The 20,774-nt window shown below is 44.1% G+C and overlaps 1 protein-coding gene across 1 annotated transcript in view; it reads right to left on the reverse strand.

The window, feature by feature from the left end:
- Window positions 1-442: 442 nt before the first annotated feature.
- The window catches only part of LOC114202080 (NACHT, LRR and PYD domains-containing protein 7-like), a 97,299-nt gene continuing 76,967 nt past the window's right edge, over window positions 443-20,774 (reverse strand). Inside the window, exons 4-11 of the mRNA XM_088027904.1 lie at window positions 15,702-15,727; window positions 11,878-13,458; window positions 10,330-10,500; window positions 7,974-8,141; window positions 6,089-6,259; window positions 5,601-5,771; window positions 3,456-3,623; window positions 443-746 (exon numbers count right to left, since the gene is read on the reverse strand). Of these exons, the coding sequence (XP_087884030.1) occupies window positions 443-746; window positions 3,456-3,623; window positions 5,601-5,771; window positions 6,089-6,259; window positions 7,974-8,141; window positions 10,330-10,500; window positions 11,878-13,458; window positions 15,702-15,727 (2,760 nt within the window). The remainder of the gene's footprint in view (window positions 747-3,455; window positions 3,624-5,600; window positions 5,772-6,088; window positions 6,260-7,973; window positions 8,142-10,329; window positions 10,501-11,877; window positions 13,459-15,701; window positions 15,728-20,774) is intronic.

Raw genomic sequence — 20,774 nt, forward strand, 5'->3', positions numbered from 1 at the left:
AGGAAGCCACAGGCCACACTAGTCATGTAGACTCATCAAGCATCTATTAAATTTGACCCAGAAATACCTGAGCTAGGGCAGAAAAAAAAATGAAAGAAACCAACATAGCCATCTATGAAGTAGTGATATTTTTTTCCTAGACTGGTATCCCTAGTGTGAAGATAACTCTAAATTAGGTCTTGGGCACATTAATAAGTACAGCTTCAAACAAAGTTCTTTGCCTTTTATTATGCTTGTGTCCTTGTGAAATAACAGACATTTTGACATAAAGTTGGTATGTGACTTGTGCAGAATTTCTCATAAACCAGAGACGAAAAGCCAGTGCTAAATTCTATATTTTGATCCAGTAATTCACATGTGACCCTCTAGTTCATGGTGTGTCTTAGAGATATCAGATCACCCCCTTCAAGACACATAGTCACTAAAGACGGTCTCAGGGTGTTCAAGACAGGAATTCACAACATGGGGACAGGCTTGCTTTGGCATCACTGCATTCAATGGTCAGATTTGGATTGTGATCTTTCACATCCTTCAACAGCTTCTGGATTTCCACGCTAGATTCATCTATCTCCAACCTGAGTATCTTTAAGGGGCTGTTATTCTGTTTTAAAGCCTCAAAGAGCACCGTTATTCCACTTTGCCCCAAGATATTCTGGCCCAGGTCCAGAGTTTCCAGCCTCTGAGTGCTGATGAGAACAGATGCAAGGCCTTGACAACAGGAAGAAGTGATGGAACAGCCACAGAGCCTGTGGGGAAAGAGCACAGAAACCCAGTCAGTTCTTTCTTAGAACCTACTGTGTTACCAGGCACACTCTTGGCTTGCTGGGGAACTAGTAGTAAAAAATTTTTTAAAAAAATAATAGTTTTCTTCATAGAGCTTATTTTAGTGACTTCCATCAGAACATTGAAGACTGTGGATGATGGCACTGGAACAGGATTAGGGTAAATTGGCCAGAGAAGGATTAGGTAGCTTTATGGTGGTTGGTAAATTCTTCATTGGGAAAGTGATAGGAGAAAAAAGTGAAAGAAGGAGAGTGAGCCATTATGGTAAGTGTGGGATGTAAGCCAGTGAAGCTGAAATGCCCAGCTGGAAAAGAGTCTTGTAGACTGCTGGAAAAATCTTCAGATTTTATCTGCGGTGGCCTGGGGAGCTTTTGAGTCTTTTGAAATAGACGTGTCCTGGTCCAGCTTGCAGACTGAAACAAACCTGGAAATCAAGGACCAACTCTGAGACTGCACAACACTCCATGTGAGAGTTGGCAGCCCAAATGAGAGTGTTAGCACTGGAAGTGTAGATGGTCATCTGCTCGGTATCTGGAAGGAGATGCCTCAAAGTGATGTGAATGTGAGGTTGTGATATAAAGGCAGGAAGAAAAAAAAAAAAAAACAGAAGCCTTCGAGTTGGTGAAGAGACAAACACTGTTTCCTCCTAGACCTTAAAGTGAATTAATTATACTCAGTAATGTGAAATATATTAGCATCACCTCCATCCCTCATCTCCTTGTCCCAGAGCTCTTCCAGACTAAAAGATGCATTTGCCAGTGGAGGGCAGAGGGTGGGACCATTTAGGGTAAATATGCCTCGTGCTAGCTTATATAGAGTCCAGTGGGCTGACCCATGTTCCCTTAGCCATGGACCCTTGAGCACTCCACCACCTGCACATCTATATGCCGCATCACTAACCATCCTTCTGCTGCCCCAGGCACTATAATAGGCACTGAAGACACAGGAAATGCATCCCATTCCCTCAGAAATAAAACAATCGATAAATGGATTAACAAGTTGCAGTATATTCCTACAATGGGATATTGTTCCACCATATAAAGGAATGAGGTATTTATGCCTGCTACAGCATAGATCAATCTTGAAAATACTATAGTTACTGAAAGAAGCCCAACACAAAAAGCCACTTATTATATGTATGACTCTCTTTATATGAAATATACAGAATTAGTATGGATAGCAGGATAGGTACAGAATGGAGACAAAGCAGAGGGGTCTGGAGGCCCCATTTGGGGTGACCAAACAGATTGTAAGTATTCCAAAGCTACCGAGTTGTATACTTTAAAATGGCTAATTTTAGGTGAATTTCACTTCAATAAAAAAACTAAACAAAAAATTATAGTTCTACGAATTGTGCCATTTTCCAACCCAATCAATAGAGAACAGAGCACTTCAATAGGATAGTCAGGAGATCTGGAACTATCAAAGCTAGTTTGTTGTCCCCCATAACAGCCAAGGTGAGAAGTGAAATATTAGCAGATAGCCCTGCAAACTGCAGGGTCTGAGTGCTCTAGTCAGAAAAAAGGAAACCAAACAGTAAGAACAAAGACCTTGTGGTGGAAAGGAATGGGGTGTGTTCTGGGAACTGAAAAGAAGCTGGTTGAAGATGTGCCCCAAGGTGGGGAGAAAAAGCCGAGATGAAGTTAGAGAGAAAGGGGCTCGGGCATAGGGAACACCCTGAGATTTGGTAACAAATGTTGATTCATGTGTTTGCCGCATAAAACTTTGTCATGAGATTGACAAGCCCACAATGTAACTCCATAAACGCAAGAAGTGCACCATTGTGAGAAGTTGTCCTATAGACGAATCATGCATACCATGAGGGGAAAATGGAATGTCAGAAGTCACGGCTAATAAGTATCAGATGGGATCTGAACCACATTTTGAAGTCAGAGACCCTATTCAATATGCCTGCTATGATGCAGAGTCCTTGTGCCCCAATTGAAAAAGATAGACCCCAACCTGTGGACACTGTGGATTTTCTTGTTTAGCATCTTCCAACCTCTAATTCAAGGGAGCTCAAACTTAGAGAATATTGGAATCTTCTGGAATATCTCTAAAGATTTTGATGCCAGGCTCTACTTCTCCTGAATTTAATCAATTTTGTGAGGAGTCTGACCATTAAGAATTTTAAGAGTTCTCCAGGGACGGCCAAGACATAAAACAAAAATCGCCATGTGTTCTGGTGTTCTTTCTCATCTCTACAAGACTAGGGAAGCATTTACATGACCCAGATTCAGTTTACATTAGGGTTTTAGTTGTAAAATACATTGCATCAATGAGTTGCATTTGATGGAGACTTGTGAGGGAGAAATGATGCACAGCCCACCCTCCTGTTGGTGAAGCCACTGCATTTCCTGGGGGCAGTAACCATCCATGGTCCCCTAGGCACTGAGCTGGGACAGGCCCACTGTGCCCTGCTCACTGGATCCCAGCAGAAGCAGTATGCCCCTGAAGCCCACTCCTCTGGAGGTCGTCCCCACCTGCATCCCACTCCTCCAGGGCCTCTGAATGACTTTGAATACAGGTAACTGGGTGCTTACAATTTCTGCAGGGATTTACCTCCTAAAGCGGAGCAGGAGAGACACTACTGCAGTCTACATTCTAAAATATCTAAAATATCTCAGATAAACTATCTCCAAAACACCTTAAAAATGAGCAAAAGTACCTACCCTAGACATCTTAGGTTACAATTTGGCTTCTTCAAGGCCTCACAGAGAAACCACGATCCAGTAGCTATGGGATTGAGACCCAGATCCAAGTTTGTTAAGCTCGAATCTTCTTGGAGGAGCTTTGAGATGTACCTGCAGCCGCGTCTGGTTATGTTGCAATGCGATAACCTGCAAAGACAATCCCATTCATCTGTGACTTACGCCCTGTGAGGTGGTTGTTACTTCCAAGAGCACACACCTTCTACTGCAAGATATATACGTTCAGGTAGGCCTGTATGTGAAAACATACAAGTAAAATGATGATGACTACATCATTCCCACCCTGCCTAGGTGGCAGAAGGTTACACTGGCCTTCGCCCACCACCTTTTATAAACTGTGGAGAAGCAGACGCACATCTCCAAAGACACAGATTTTCCTAAAGCAGCAGCATAGCCTATAGGTCAAGAACTTAGGCTCTGGGGTCAGACAGACCCAAGACTGAATCTGAGGCCCCTATTATGCTCTGCATGGTTAGGTTCTACTTCTTTCCCTTTAGAGAGAGGTGTTTTATGTTTTATTTCATGTCTTGTATTTAATCGTCTGAGCAGAATTGTGGCACACCAAAAGCTCAACATCCCTGATATCTTAGTGACTGGGCTTCTCATTTAAACTCTGCAGACTCTCCTACAAGCTTAGGCTTCTAGGAGTCCTCCAGCTGGGAGGCCAGACCACATAGGAGGATGGTCACATGGTAAGTTTAGGCAGGTGGGTCTGCAGCAGACCCTCCCAGCCCTATGCCCCAAGCATGGCACAATTGCAACAGAGGCTGTGGATCCTGAAGTGCCACTGTTAAGAACGATGGAGGTTGACTAGACCAAAGGACACCATGCTTCATAGTGTGTGAGATCCTAAAGTCATCAGTGAACCTGAGGCGTTTGGGGAGGACGATGGTATAAAAGTATAAGATTAAGTTTTGTATGTTGTCTAAGTGGAGGCTTGATCCAATGTTGACTCTATGTATTTAAAGCAATGATTGCCGGCAACTCAGTTGATAGAGGGGCCTTCATACCTACCACACAGATGTGACCACATGCAAGCTAAGTGGCTAAGCACTGGTTTCCCAGTTAGTAAATCTTAAATAAAAGTAACTATATCATGAGGTTGTAAGAATTTTTTAAAAAACCTTTGCAAAATTTGGTAGAGTCCCTCATATACAGTGAGTGCTTGATGAGGACTGGACATTTTTTTATTGTCTGTTTAGATGCCTAAGCCAACTCTCAAGATAGGATGTCACTATGTAGACAGCCCTGTGAAGTTTTATGTTCTTCGTATGTCTACCTAAACAGTATTCATTAGATGTTTTCATTTTCTCTGTCCACCACCAAAAGCTGAATACTTGTTTTCTCTTTTTAGTCTTAAATGACTGGGGCATGTCTGGATTAAGGGATATCCTAGATTAATACAGAGTTTCCAGGACCAGCTGGAAGCCGTAAAGCTAAGGGGCAGACAGAAGTTTCCCAGTAGAACAAGAGCCTCAGAGAAATCAAAGCCAAGAAAAAATTTCTGAACAGAAATAAGCCTCATACTCTACACAATCTCTTGAATGTTACCCTAACTATGTATGCTTCTAGTGGGAACAGGTACTCCATGCTGGGCTTGTTCCCATATAACAAGGGCAAATGACAGCCCATGGGGCAAATCCAGCCCACCACCTGTTTTTGGTGAATAAAGTTTTATTGTAACACAACCACACTGATGTCCTTACATGTTCACTCAGCAACGGCACAGTTGAATAATTGCAAAAGAGACCATATAGCCCACAAAGTCTAAAATAATTACTATTTGGCCCTTTGCAGGAAAAAAAAATGTATTGAGCCCTACCACAGAACTCAATCCATTCCCAGTTATGGGAAGAAATAGATCATGTGAACTTTAAAAACATACACAAAACATCAGACCTGAGAACCAATTGGTCATCCCAAATTCCCACCATAGGAAGAGGCGAGAAGGTAATCCCTGCCTGAAAGACATGCAAATATTAATATGTTTCTGCCTGTCCTTTCCCTAATTTATGCCAGGATCTTGCCAGTTTCATTCAAGTAGAATCATTAAGTGCTCTTCTATCTCTCCTACCTGAATCCCGGTGTGTGCACACACAGACTTACACCAGATTCTGTAGTTGACAGTCGGGGTAACTCAGACCCTCACACAAAAGCTTCACCCCACCATCCCCAAGGTTGTTGTTGGCCAAGCACAGGTGCGTCAACCTCTGGTTGACAATCAAAGCAGAGGAGAGTTCCTTGCAACAGGCTTCTGCAAGGTGACAGTTTTCCAACCTGCAAAAAGCACCACATAATTGGCAAGATGGTTAGAACATTTCCAAAGCCCAACCTCCTCAGCTGACAGCCCTTCTTGTTAATTCTATACCCTCTATATATTGTGCTCATGACCAAAGCCTGAAGGACCATGAATGAGAAAAGGGCCAGCAAAATGCATGAGTCATCCACCTGGGACCAAAACTGGGAACTGGGTGTCTACATCAGTAGGAGGTCCCATATGGGTTGCCCTGTACATCCAGTACTACCATTGCTCCTCCCCGTGTGGTCCCAGACCTAAAACGGAGATGCTCCTTGGGAAGAAAGGCGGTACTTACAACAGCCTCTGCAGGAAGCACTTTGGGTGTCTCAGAGTCATGCACAGCAACTTGGTGCACTCGTCCGGGAGCTCACTGGCTGTGAGATCCAGGCATTTCAGGGACTGGTTGACTTCAAGGGCCGAGGAGAAATCAGCCCACTGCTGAGTGGTGTCAGAACAAGACCCCAGCCTGTGGGATAAATGGGGGGAAAGTCATTCTTCTGAGAGGACAGAGAGACCACATCAGCTTATTATGTTTCCCTGAAGATTATACCCTTGAGTTCTATTTCATCCTACTCCAGTAGGTGCTCAGCCCTGGCCTGAATTGATCTCCTTTGCTTCTTCAATTATCCCCGCTGCCATCTGATCAACATCCAACATCATCTAAGAGAAAAAAAATCTGTAATATAAGTATGCATGTAGTTTCACTACTGTGGCTGTTATTTCTCAAACCCTACATTTTATACGATCACTTTCCCTGCCTGAGTGTGTCCCAATTAGGACAGACTTAGATTTAAATATGCAATTCTATAGGGAAAAAATTGATGCCTGATACTCAGAAGGGTCAACCTCATGAATTATTAGGGAATATGCAAATTAAAACAAGGAGATACCATTTGACACCTGGGCAGCCAGGTCCAAAATTTGTTGAGTTTAAGTGTTGCAAAAATAAAAACTGGGTACTCCTTCTGTTGATGAGCATATGAATAGAGTACAGCTGTTTTGGAGATCATTGAGGAAATCCATTAATCCGTTATACCGGGCTTTAAAACCCAGCTACTCTTGCACACAAAGATCAGACTACAGGACTCTAGTACACGTCTGTTGTTTGCATCACACTTTTACTATGTTCAGAATCTTTGCAAATTACTAAACCTTTGTAATATCTTTCCCCATCTGTGCTTTTCAGGGAGACAATACCTTCATGTCCAGCAATTAGAGAATATAATCCATCCATATTCTGTGCCCAGTAGAATGTATGTCATAGGTAAAACTGGGAGTTCTTAAAATGAATACCTTTCTTCCCTCAGATTAGCCTATATAATAAGGATGTCCTACGTTTACTTAAGTAATTGGAACACAGGGTGGAATGTGAAGGGTCTCAAATCGTGTGAGCACAAATGGGAGATTCTGAGTCAGCTATTTGTCTTTTGGAACTTCAGTGGATCCACTTAAAACATCCATTACCAAAACTTCAGAGCAACAGATGTTTTTCTAAGTAAATGAGACACAGCATCAGAAATCATCAATATGGTAAGAGCTACCTTTTGTGCCTGGCCCCTATGCAAAGCAGGTCACATCAATTCTTAAAACCCCGCTTTATGGATAAGGAAGCAGCTCAAAATCCTAGTGGTCATAAATGTTAGAGCAAGGATTTGAGCTCATTTCCAATCCAAAAAAAAAAAAAAAATCTGTGCTGTTAGCCAGTATTGCAGGCTGCCACTCAACTAAAAGGAGGGAAGGAAAAAATGGTCCCCTAGACACAGGTAAAGACAATCAGAGCCCTCACTAGGAGGGCTCACTGAGGAATGGCTCAGACCAGACATACCAGGACCCAGGACAGTGGATTCTTCTGCAATGTTACTGAGTGGTCATGATGGATGCTCTGAACCACAACGGGTAGACAACACGGGGTCTAAAATACCAAGTCCCCAGGCTAGAGGGGGATGCAGAATTCTGGGTGTTCCTTTGCCCTCGGGGCTCACTCTTCAATGCACAAGACAAGCTGGCTGGAGAAAGAGAATGTGGATGGGCTTTCTGCCTCTGTTTGAGACTATGTCCTCTGTTTGGCATGGTGTCCTGACATGTGGCTCTGCCTTCCTTCCAGTTCAGCCAGAAGTGCAGGGGGACAGAGGAATGCACAGCATCCCCCGGCTGAGAAGAGGAAGGACTGTGAGATCTACCTCAGATACCGCAGATTGCATCTCGGGTGCCTCAGAGTCTCACACAGCAGAAGCAGCAGCTTGTCACTGTGGACGCCACCTTCCAGGACCAGGTGCGTCAGAGTCTTCTTACCAACAAGAGCTAGACACAAGTCCCGGTAAGCATCAGCAGGGGAAACATTTTTAATCCTAGGAAAAAATGAAAAGGGATTCCGTCTTGAGTGCTGTGAACACAGGGAGAGGAGTGGTCTCCAGACAAGGTGGACAATGGGAAGATGGTCAAGAAAGCCCCTGATGTGAAGGGCAAGTTAACAGAGGGACAGCTGGAACAAAGAGAAGCAGGGACTGCAAAGAAGGTAGTCTGTGGTGGTGGGGGAAGATGGGTCAGATGCTGGAGGGCTTGGTCTCCCTTGTGACCTGGCTCATGCTGTTCTTCAGAGGAGCCATCTAGCCTCTCCCTGAGTTTTGTGTCCTACCCTGTATCTCCTTCAGCATTCAGCTCCCAACCTCCTCCTCCTCAGTGCCTGACTTCTCCTAGCAAGAATAAGTATTTCTTACTATCGCCCCACGCAGCCATTTGCATTCCCACAGATCAGTTTCCACTTAGGTTACACTAGGTTATCGTTTATGAGTTAGCCAATAAATTAGACTCTTTGAAGGTGTGGACCATGAAGAGTTGGGGGTTTTGTTTGGTTGGTTTTTTTATTTCCCTCTCCGCCAGCATGAACGTGGAATTTCAAATAGGATTAAAATAAATCCTAGGTGGAAAAGAACATAGATTTTCTCTAATCCAACTGTGGGCTTCAAGAAATAATTCAGCATTAAAAAAAAAAAATAGTAAGATTTTTTTCCGGCACCTGGACTGTGCCACCTTCTTTAGAGTAAGAGTCAATCAAGCTCATGTTATACATAATGAATCTAGCCCATAAGTGATCCTGTGTGCATAGCAGGAATAAGTGGGAAAGCACTTTCTCAGGACCTCTTTTTGAAGCATGCTTAATGCATCCTAATTTGGGATAGACTCCGCACACACCATTATTGTCCACTACCCTCCTATTTCAGATGTTCATTTTCACTTGAGTTCTAGAGGCTCTTCGCCTGTTTTTAAGTTGTACCTCCAAACCTGGCAATCCATCCCCCTGTTGGCGGGGGGGGGGGGGGAATGGATACTCTCTTCTCCCTAAACCCACACTTCTTCCTAAACCCACAATTGCTCTTATGACCCTTGACCCTTCATTGTCAGATAATGAATGTTCCCTGCAGCTTATCCAAAAGAGGCTTCAAAATGAAATTTTCAGCACAGAGAGAACCAGATTAAGGGGGATGCCAGCCTTTCAGAACCTCTGCTTACATTGTCCTAAACTCTTAGCAGAACAAATTACAGGTGCCTTCTAATTCTTGTTTCTCATGTAAGGCCTTGAGCATTACAGAGCAATGTAAACTTTCAAGGCCATACAGAAGAAATTGCTATCTTTGCTGACACCAACCCATGTCAGATTTCATTGCTTTGAACACACAAGTCCCATGGCATTCTGAGACAAGCAAGTCAACTGATGTTTGGCATAGGTATTTATCCCAAGTAAATAGCACATTTTCAGGGGCTTAATTAAGCTTTCTAAGGCATGTTGTTCTAGGGAAGTGGGGGGAGTTTCAGTAATGTATCCGTCTGTAATTTTGAACAGAACTTACAAAGTTTATCACTTGGACATGTGTCGGTTGAACCTTTTAAACCCTAACAATCACCTGCCCAGGCGGCTCCATCATGATTTGCTTCTGCCCTAACCTACCTTACTCAGACTCCTCTCTCAATCCTGTTCCACACACTGGTTATAAATTCATCATTGCCTCGCCGACACGTTCTTTTTTTTTTTTAAGATTTTATTTATTCATGAGAGACAGAGGAGGAGAGAGAGGGGGGGAGAGAGAGAGAGAGAGAGAGAGAGAGAAGCAGAGGGAGAAGCAGGCTCCCAAGGAGCAGGGAGCCTGATGCGGGACTCGAACCCAGGACCCTGGGATCATGACCTGAGCCGAAGGCAGACGCTTAACCATCTGAGCCACCCAGGTACCCCTCGCCGACACGTTCTTATTCATGTATTTAAAACTGTGCTCTCTGGAATATTTCCCCAGTTCCCACCAGGTGTCCTTCTGATATGCATGTACCTGTTTCCCACAGGCTGAGTTTCAAATATGCAGATGTATGGAAACATCCAAATTTCATGACAATAACTCAATGCAACATACGATTCTCCCACTAGCTACCATTTCAATTCTTTGTGTTCTGAGCACCTGGTTGGTCAGAGCCTGGTCAGGCATTCAAATACTGCTGCCACATTAAAAACGCCTGGGGATCATCGTTACAGGATTGGTGTCTACTTACACCAATTTCTGGAGATGACAGGTGACACGGGTGATTTGCTCACAAAGAATCCTCACTGAGGAGTGACTTAGGAAGCTTTGGCTCACATCCAAGAAGCACAGATTCTCATTTGAACTGAACACCGAGCAGAGATCAATCCAGAGATGGAGAAAGACATGGTCGTGCTGTGACCTAGAAGGAAGGGATGGACCAGAGCACCTACTGAAAAGCATGTATGGGAGAAGTAACAAAACTGATAGACAGTCCCCCAAAGGGAACCACCAACAAAATGAAAAGGCAGCCTACAGAATGGGAGGAAATATTTGCAAATCATATACCTGACAAGGGGTTAATATCCAAAATATATAAAGAATTCATACAATTCATTTAAAAAAACTGATTTAAAAATGGGCACAGGGTGTTATACACAACTAATGAATCATTGAACACTACATCAAAAACTAATGATGTATTAGAAGTTGACTAATTGAACGTAATAAAATTTTTTAATTAAAAAAATGGACAGAGGAACTGAATAGATGGTTTTCCAAAGAAGACATCCAGATGGCCAAGAAAAGATGCTCCACATCACTCGTCATCAGGGAAATACAAATCAAAACCACGATGAGCTATCATCTCACACCAGTCAGAATGGCTGTCATCAAAAAGACAGGGAGTAAGTGTTGGGGGGATGTGGGGAAATGGGGATCCTCGTGCCCTGCTGGTGGGACTGTAAATTGGCACAGTTACTATGGAAAACAGTATGGAGTTTCCTCAAAAAATTAGAATTACAGTATGACCCAGCAATCCCATTTCTGGGTATTTGGAGAAAATGAAATCACACTTTTTTTTTTTTGAAATCACACTCTTGATAAAGTATCTGTACTCCCACATTCGCTGCACCATTATTTACAACACCCAAATGTGGAAGCAACCTAAGTGTCCACTGATAGATGAATGGATAAAGAAAATATGGTATGTGTATCTGACAGAATATTATTCAGCCACAAAAAAGGAAATTTTGCCATTTGTGACAACAATGCTGAGGAGCATTAGGCTATGTGAAATAAAGTCAGGCAGAAAGACAAATACTGTATGATCTTACTTCTATGTGGACTCTGAAAAAAAAGAAAAAAACCAACCAAACAAAAAAACCATGAGTTTCTAGAACAGATGGGTGGTTGCCAGAGGCAGGGTCAGAGTGGTCAGTAGGTACGAAGTTTCAGATCGAAGTCCTGGGGATGGTGGAATGGGTACAGTATGGTGGCTCTAGTTTAAGGAAAGGATAAAGAATTGTTAAGGAAAATATGTGAGGTGTCTAGAATGTCTAGGGATGCCCTGGACTTGTGCCCCACAGGTAAGCTATACCACTGAACAAAGTAAAGTTCCACCCCTAATCTGAGCATCGTGCTCCCCACCTTGAATGGCAAGCTGGCAGAAGAAATTCTGGCAAGAAGAAAATTCTGACCCTAAGCCACAGGGAGCAGGACACTCTGCCCTGTTCCTAATGCAGCAGGGGATGAGGCTGAAGAGGGCGACACTAGCAGAGTGAACAGGGCAGGTCCTTACCCGTCAGCCTGAGCCTCTGATTCCCATGCAGCGTCATTCTCCAGGAACATCCCCTTTTCTACCCGCAGCCACATTTTCTGCAAGTTTTCACAATGCTTGAGGCAGAATGCTGCGTGCACCATGTCCGAGGTATCTTGCAAATGCAGGGACACTTCCGTGACCTGGGCCATGGCCTCCTTCACAAGCAGCTCCTCTTGGGATTCATAGAGACAGTACAAAATCTCCTTTGTGTCGGTCACCGAGGAGAAGGGTCTGTTCTCGGCGGACCTTATTCTGCATTCCAGTAGCTCCTGCTTGACCTCCGTGGACACCGGGCAGCCAAACGTGGTCCCCAGCTCCCTGGCCCTCTTTTCATTGGCGAGGCCGAATAGGAAGCGCCCCACGGGGGCCAGGTGGGGGTTCTTGAGTCCTTCTTCCTTGGACAGCAGCCTCTGCACACCCCCAATGTTCCAGCCGGGGCTCCCCGCGTCTTGGTGGTCCTCGCTGCCCAGAACATAGAGCGCAGCGGCCAGGAACTGCTGGACGCTCAGGTGGACGAAGCAGTAGCAGCCCTCACAGTCTCTGCCCTTCTGGAGGATACTTGTGTCCAGGAAAGGGCGCAGGTCAGACTCGTCCATGCCCAGCCTGCGCAGGTCGTGTCCATCGAACACCGAGGTCTGCGCCCACGTGCCCTCGGCGGCCAGCAGGCACAGGGCGCGCAGCGCAGCCGCGAGGTGTGGACCCGGGCAGCTGTCCTGCACCGGTGCGAACCGACTGCAGAGAAAGCACAGCAGCAGCGACGTGGCGGTCTGGCAGGTGGGGCGGGGGTCCTCGGCCTCGTCCATCTGCAGCCTCAGGCAGGTGCACACCATCCAGCACACCGCGGGCGCCGCGCCCATGCGGAACAGTGCCGCATTGCTCTTCATCAGGTGGAAAGCGCGCAGCGCCCGAGCCTCCTCTCCAAAGTGTCGCAGGAAATACGCCCTCCTGTCGCGTTCTGAGAGCCCTTCCATCTCCACCAAGAGTGGGCGCTCCACCAGGAACCGCAGCTCCCTCAGGGCCTCGGGCCGCGTGGTGACCAGTAGGGTGGCCGTGGGTAAGAGCTTTCTCTTCAGCAAGCTCCCCAGGAGGACAGGCGCAGGTCTCTGCGTCCTCCAGTCGCCACACAGGTCGTGCACCAGCGCCCCCACCCCCGAGGGCACGCGCAGCTCCTCAAAAGCATCAATGACGAACAGGAGTTTCTGCGCCTGGGCGAGGACCTGCGGAAGGGCATCCTGCAGGTCTGGGGCGCTCTCGGCCAGCACCTGTGCGAAGGAGCACGTCCCCTTGCGGCTGAGCACCTTGCAGCTGAGGTAGAAGGCGCGGGGGCAGGTCTGTGCGAGGTTGTCCTGCGTCCAGTCCAGCATGCACTTCTTGGCCAGAGTGGTCTTCCCGACGCCCGCGGGACCGTGCAGCACCACCGTGTGTGACTTTCGCTGTGTGGGTGTTTTGGAATTCAAGAAAGATAAGAACCTTTGGCTTCTCTGAGTGACGTTGTAGTGAAATTCATCACCATTTCCTGGCGAAAAGGTCTTCAGGATAGAAGATTCCTCCATTGCGTTTCTACTTCACTCCTCTTCACCTGTAGTGATATGGGTTGGGACAAAGTTGGGGTGTCAGTGATGATACTCACCTTGAAAATACACTTTGTAAAGGACTGGAAACGAGGAATACCAAGAACAGGCAAGTTATCTTGCGTGCTACCAAACAGCAAACTTCTAAGACAGTACTGAACCACCTGGCTTTTCTAACCAGCAAGTCCCCTTCTGCTTCCCCCAGCTTCCAGTTGTCCAGTCTTTTTTTGCACTTTTGCACTTTGTAAAATACCCATGGGGGAGAGCTTGACCCATAGGGTTATCTGTACTTTGTAGATCATGTATTGTAGATTAAGAGAACTTTAAATATCTTCATTTTCAAAAAAAATATTTCATTTTTATTACGGTAAAAATATGCATAAAATGTTTAACCAGTTTAAAGTGTACAATTCAGTGGCATTGAAAACAACCATCATCTTAGAAAGACATGTATCATATGACCTCACTGATATGAGGAATTCTTAACCTCAAGAAACAAACTGAGGGTTGCTGGAGTGGTGGGGGATGGGAGGGATGGGGTGCCTGGGTGATAGACATTGGGGAGGGTATGTGCTACGGTGAGCGCTGTGAATTGTGCAAGACTGTTGAATCACAGATCTGTACCTTTGAAACAAATAATGCAATATATGTTAAGAAAAAAAAGAAGAAGAAGATAGCAGGAGGGGAAGAATGAAGGGGAGTAAGTCGGAGGGGGAGACGAACCATGAGAGACGATGGACTCTGAAAAACAAACTGAGGGTTCTAGAGGGGAGGGGGGTGGGGGGATGGGTTAGCCTGGTGATGGGTATTAAAGAGGGCACGTTCTGGTGGAGCACTGGGTGTTATGCACAAACAATGAATCATGGAACACTACATCAAAAACTAATGATGTAATGTATGGTGATTAACATAACAGTAAAAAATTAAAAAAAAAAAAAAAGAAAACAGCCATCATCTTGTGCCAGAACATTTTCATCACCCACATAGATACCCGGACTCATGAAGCAGTCACTGCCCATTTCCCCCTTATCCGGGCTCTGGCTACCACTAATCTGCATTCTGTTTCTGTAGATTCATCTACTTGTGAAGTTTCAAGTTTATGTGGAGATGAAAAGATATAAAATAACGCCACTTGCAGAGAAACAAGAGTTGGAAGTCACTCCAGAACATGAGGGTTTAGACTGGGAGGAGACATGGTGACACACACTTGCTTCACCCTAGTACTGACCCTGGTAAAGACTTACTATAAACTAGAGCAAATGACAGGAAACTGGTGTAAGGTACACAAAGGACCCATGAGACAAGGGGGCCAGCTCACTAGAGACTTGCATCCTACAGCACAGAGTCAGCATCCTACGGCACAGAGCTGTGGGAAAGAGCAGTCTTCCATAAATGGTGCTGCATCAATTGCATATCCACACAAAAAATAAACTCAGATCCCTGCATCACAGCACACACAACTGATCGGAGATTGATTATAATCTTAATTGTGAGAGGCAAGTCAATAAAGCTCATAAAAAGAAAAATAAAGACTATCCCCATTCTTGGAAATAATCAAGATAATGTAGCAGCCGTAAAGGTAAAAACTGATCACCCAAATTTGATTTTAAATTGGGACCTTAGGGGGCTCCTGGGTGGCTCAGTCGTTAAGTGTCTGCCTTCGGCTCAGGTCATGATCTCAGGGTCCTGGGATCAAGCCCCGCATCGGGTTCCCTGCTCAGGGGGAAGCCTGCTTCTCCCTCTCCCACTCCCCCTGCTTGTGTTCCCTCTCGCTGTGTCTCTCTCTGTCAAGTAAATAAATAAAATCTTAAAAAAAAAATTGGGACCTTAGGTTTATCCAAAAAAAGAAAAAAGCCTGAAAACTAAAAGGACAGCATCAAGCTACAAGCTGGGAGGATACGTACTCAAAAGACATATATTTTGAAATATATATTTTCAGAAGGAACGTAATGCATGCAAGGAATTCCAGCGAGTGTGTGTTAAAACAAAATAGAACTCCATGGAAAGAAATCAGAAAATTGGAAAAGGCACCTCAAAAAAGAGAATGACCAATAAGCACACAGAAAAGGCATTCGACCTCTTTAGACCTGAGGGAAATGCAAATTAAGAACCTAATGATATGGGACGCCTGGGTGGCTCAGTCAGTTAAGTGTCTGCCTTTGGCTCAAGTCACAATCCCAGGGTCTTAGGATCAAGTCCCGAGTTGGGCTCCCTGCTCAGTGGAGAGCTTGCTTCTCCCTCTCCCTCTGCTGCTCCCCCTGCTTGTGCTTGCTCTCTCTGTCAAATAAATCAATAAAAACTTTTTTAAAAATTATGATGGTTAATATCAACATATATAAACAACTAGAGATTTATATGTATGTATACACAAGTGCACATACAAATGCAAACGCATTTTCAAGAATTAAGAGGAAATTAGCATAGCTTTTTTACTCAGAAATGACAGAATCAGAGAGGGAAAACAAACCATGAGAGACTCTTGACTTCAGGAAACAAACTGAGAGTCACAGAAGTGGGGGGTGGGGATGGGGGATGGGGTAACTGGGTGATGGGCATTAAGGAGGGCACATGATGTGATGAGCACTGGGTGTTATATGCAACTAATGAATCATTGAACACTGCATCAAAAACTAATGATATACTATATGTTGGCTAATTGAATTTAAATTAAAATAAAATTATATTCTAATGCAAAAAGTGACAGAATTAAGCAAAGGGCAAAATATGAAAATATGATTGCATTAAATGTTCACGTTATAAATGTAACCTCTCTAACTGGATAATTTCCTTCACATGTGTCTGTAATCCCTGTCTTTTTAAGGAGCTATTATGATAATTAACATCTGAGTATTTTCTATCTGCTGTGGACTATTATAGGCTCTTCCATAGATCCCATTTAATCCTTGCAAAGTGTGATAGGGTAAATTCTATTATCTGTGCTTCTCGTGGTGCATCGGAGGCCTAGAGCCATGGTTCCCCAAATGTGGCCCTCAGACCAGCTGCATCTTCTGGGAGCTTGTGGAAAACAAGCCTCACATGGAGCTGTGCAAACACAGAGGCTCCTTCCCTGGGTGATATGCCCTTTGATCATGGCAGTAGACACAACCTTGGTGTAGCCACTGTGAAGAGGTTTGCTCCCTCGCCCCTGAAGGAATGGGTTCAGAAAAGAAGGGGGTCAGCAGCTGGAAATGTGCAGAGTCAGATAAAAGCAGCCCTTGAGAGGCAGCCTTGGAGAAAGGACAGCAAGTGGGTTGGCAAAGGAGACGAATCCCCATGGGCTCCGGGTTGGAGGTGCAGGCCTTGGTTTTGAATAGGGGTCAGTAACACAGGAGGAAGACCAGGCTTTGTAAAAGCAAGGCCCCTTGGGCAAGGAGCTAGCAATAGGCTACACCCTAAAACTACAAAATTTTTAGGTGCCACACGCATAATTAGCAGCAGCTCATCCTTGATGCTCTGTCACCACAAGTATTGGGGGGTAATACCCGTAAATTGCATGAGCACACGGCAGTCCTTCAGTCTACATGACCTGTGACACCACGCCTGTCTTTGCGAATCTAGGATGCCATCCCAAATTACAGACAGAAGACCGAGCTCGGCTCACAGGCAGGGTGCCCTGTCCGTGGTGACGGTGGCAACACGAGGATAGTGCACGTGAGCATGAAGGTGCTGTTTAGGGTGAGGAAGAGGTTCTGACTTTGGTTTGAGGGATGGTTGCACAACTCTGTAAGTCTGTTTAAAAAATTGTTCCCTTAAAATGGGCAGATTTTACAGGATGATTACACCTCAGTGGACACTTTAGAATAACATAAGAAAAAAAAATTACATCTGGAATCACAATGTCTGCTCCAAATCTGTTTTCTCATACTTAGAGACTTCAGCTGGAGGACCTCAAACACCCTTCTAAAAGCCTCAGGCCACCCATTAAGCTTGCAAAGTTCTGTGGTAGAGACTCAACCAAGCACTGCTGTTTACTTCAATAGGTACAAGGACTGGAATATATCAACAATACTGTGGTGAGCACAGCATAGTGCATAACTTGTAGGTCACTGTGTCGTACATCTGAAACTAATATAATATTGTGTGTCAACTATACTCAAATAAAGGAAAGAAAAAATATCATAAGTAAAACAAAAATTAGAACTGGCACTCACCTCTCTTAGGCTTGGTTTACTTGCAGCCTGAGGGTATTCTATGCAAACAAAATCTCCAATAAGAATTACTCTGCTGGCCCAAGCTCGATGACTGGCTGGCAGGACCCTGGATGGGATCAGGTCTTCCTGCCCAGGGTGAAATTGCTCCCACTATGATTACCAAGGGGTGGTTTTCAATCTTTAAAAAATGAGACCCACATTGAAATTACCTGGAGCCTCTTTCAGGGATCCTAATTGAATTGGTCTGGCGTGGGCTTCCAGGAAGCAGGGGGCTTTACAATCTTCCCAGGCAGTTCTAATGTGCACTCTCTGTCCTAGACCATCTGGATCAGGGTTTCCAACTTCCGCACCATCAACATTTTGAGATGGATGATTCTTTGCTGAGGGGACCATCCTGCGCCTCTGCCGGATGTTTACCAGCAGCCTTGGCCACCACTCCCTCAATATCAATAACACCCTCCCGTTTTGACCACCAGAAATGTCTCCAAACATTGCCAAATGTCCCATGGGGGGTGAAATCACCCTGTTTCAGAATCGCTGATGTAGCTGCAATTAGCTACCTCCTGCCTTCAAACCAAGTATATTAAGATTCATCCATACTCTATGTTAACTAAAATTCATCATAACGGTCAAGTTCATTCATTCTATGGTTGATGGTATTGATTTATGTTGACATTTAAATGTGTATTCATTTGACTTCTTTTGTATTAATTCTTATGTGTATTAATTTTGAAGGAGGTACGATTAACGTTTCACTTTTACTGATGTTAAAAACTAATGCTCAGGGGTGCCTGGGTGGCTCAGGTATTTAAGCATCTGCCTTTGGCTCAGGTCATGATCCCAGGATCCTGGGATCGAGTCCCGCATCAGGCTCCCTGATCAGCAGGGAGTCTGCTTCTTGTTCTTCCTCTCCGCTACCTCTCGCCCCCACCCCCCACTCATGTTCTCTCTCTCTCTCTGTCTCAAGTAAATAAAACAAAATCTTATTGCTGATGCTAGAACTTCTAGCACTATACTGAACAGTAGTGGTGAGAATGGGCATCCCTGTCATGTTCCTGACCTTAAGGGAAAAGCTCTCAGCTTTTCCCCATTGAGGGTGATATTCCCTGTGGACTTTTATAGATGGTTTTTATGATATTGAGGAATGTTCCCCCTATCCCTACACTCTGAAGAGTTTTAATCAGGAAAGGATGTTGTATTTTGTCAAAGGCTTTTTCTGCATCAATTGAGAGGATCATATGGTTCTTGTCTTTTATTAATATGTTCTATCACATTGATTGATTTGCAAATGTTGAACCACCCTTGCATCCCAGGAATATATCCCACTTGGTTCTGGTGAATAATCCTCTTTAATGTACTGTTGGATCCTATTAGCTTGGATCTTGTTGAGTATTTTGGCATCCATGTTCATCAGGGATATTGGTCTGTAATTCTCCTTTTTGATGGGGTCTTTGCCTGGGTGTTATACACAACTAATGAATCATTGAACACCACATCAAAAACTAATGTACTATACAGGGGCTAACTGAACATAATAAAAATAAATAAATGAATAAAAAATAAATAAAAAATAAAATCTTAAATAAAAAACTAATGCTCAGTTACAGGATTGTAACTGGCTGATCCAGGATTCAAATCAAGATAGTATTGCATGACCACCAGTGCCCTGAACTACAACTAAGCACAATAACTAGCTAGCTAACTAACTAACCAAATGCATAAAGTGTATGCTTGTTTATTCACACACTTTAGGGTTCAGAAAATCAACTAGAAAGACCAATAATCCCATATTTATCCCTGAAATATGCACCATGAGCTAGTCATTACATTTTTTCACTTAATCATCCTATAATTCTGTGAGGTACATGTGCTCTTAACATCCTCATTTACGAATGAAGAAATTGAGACAGAAATGTTAAGTAACATCCCCAAGTTGATCGGCCGCAGGGGAGAAGGATAGGTTTAAGCAGACTTCTGTCAGAATGAGTTTTATGGGGGGTAGACAGTACCTGCAGAGCTGGTTGAGTTTGTAAAAGAGGAACTATGTGTCCGGAACAGGCCACTGCATGAACTGATAAGAAAACATGATTCAAAAATAATTCAGCAGCATGCCCAGTGCCATTAGAACCTGTCTAAGCCAGGGGGAGTCTCTCCTGCACAAGGCAGGACTGTCATCCTCAGAGGGAGAAAGAAAACCCACCATTTAAATTGCCTCCACCATCTTCTTTATTATTATTATTATTATGACGTTCTGTTAGTCACCATACAGTACATCATTAGTTTTTTATGTAATGTTCCATGATTCATTGTTTGCATATAACACCCAGTGCTCCATGCAATACATGCCCCCCTTAATACCCATCACCCAGCTAATGCATCCCCCCACCCCTCTCCCCTCTAAAACCCTCAGTTTGTTTCCCGGAGTCCATAGTCCCTCATGGTTCATCTCCCTCTCTGATTTCCCCCCCCTTAATTTTTCCCTTCCATCCCCTACTGTCCTCCACGTTACTCCTTATGTTCCACATATAATTGAAACTATATGATAATTGTCTTTCTCTGTTTCACTTATTTCACTTAACATAATCCCCTCCAGTTCTATCCATGTCGATGCAAATGGGCGGTATTCATCTTTTCTGATGGCTGAGTAATATTCCATTGTAAATTAGGAAATCGATTCCATTTACAATAGCACCAAAAACCACAAGATACTTTGGAATAAACCTAACCAAAGAGGTAAAGGATCTATACTCTAGAAACTACAGAATACTTATGAAAGAAATTGAAGAAGACACGAAAAGATGGAAAAACATTCCATGCTCATGGATTGGAAGAATAAACATTGTTAAAATGTTTATGATGCCCAGAGCAATCTATACTTTCAACACCATCCCAATCAAAATGCCAATGGCATTTTTCAAAGTGCTGGAACAAACAATCCTAAAATTTGTATGGTATCAGAAAAGACCCCGAATCGCCAAGGAAATTTTGAAAAAGAAAAACAAAGCTGGGACATCATGTTGCCTGATTTCAAGCTATATTACAAAGCTGTGATCACCAAGACAGCATGGTACTGGCACAAAAACAGATGCATAGATCAATGGAACAGAAGAGAGAGCCCAGATATGGACCCTCAACTCTATGGTCGAATAATCCT

This window comes from Eumetopias jubatus, unplaced genomic scaffold (assembly GCF_037043125.1).
Source record: "Eumetopias jubatus isolate StellerSeaLion01/CBP00866 unplaced genomic scaffold, mEumJub1_p1.0 scaffold_10, whole genome shotgun sequence".
NCBI lineage: Eukaryota > Metazoa > Chordata > Mammalia > Carnivora > Otariidae > Eumetopias > Eumetopias jubatus.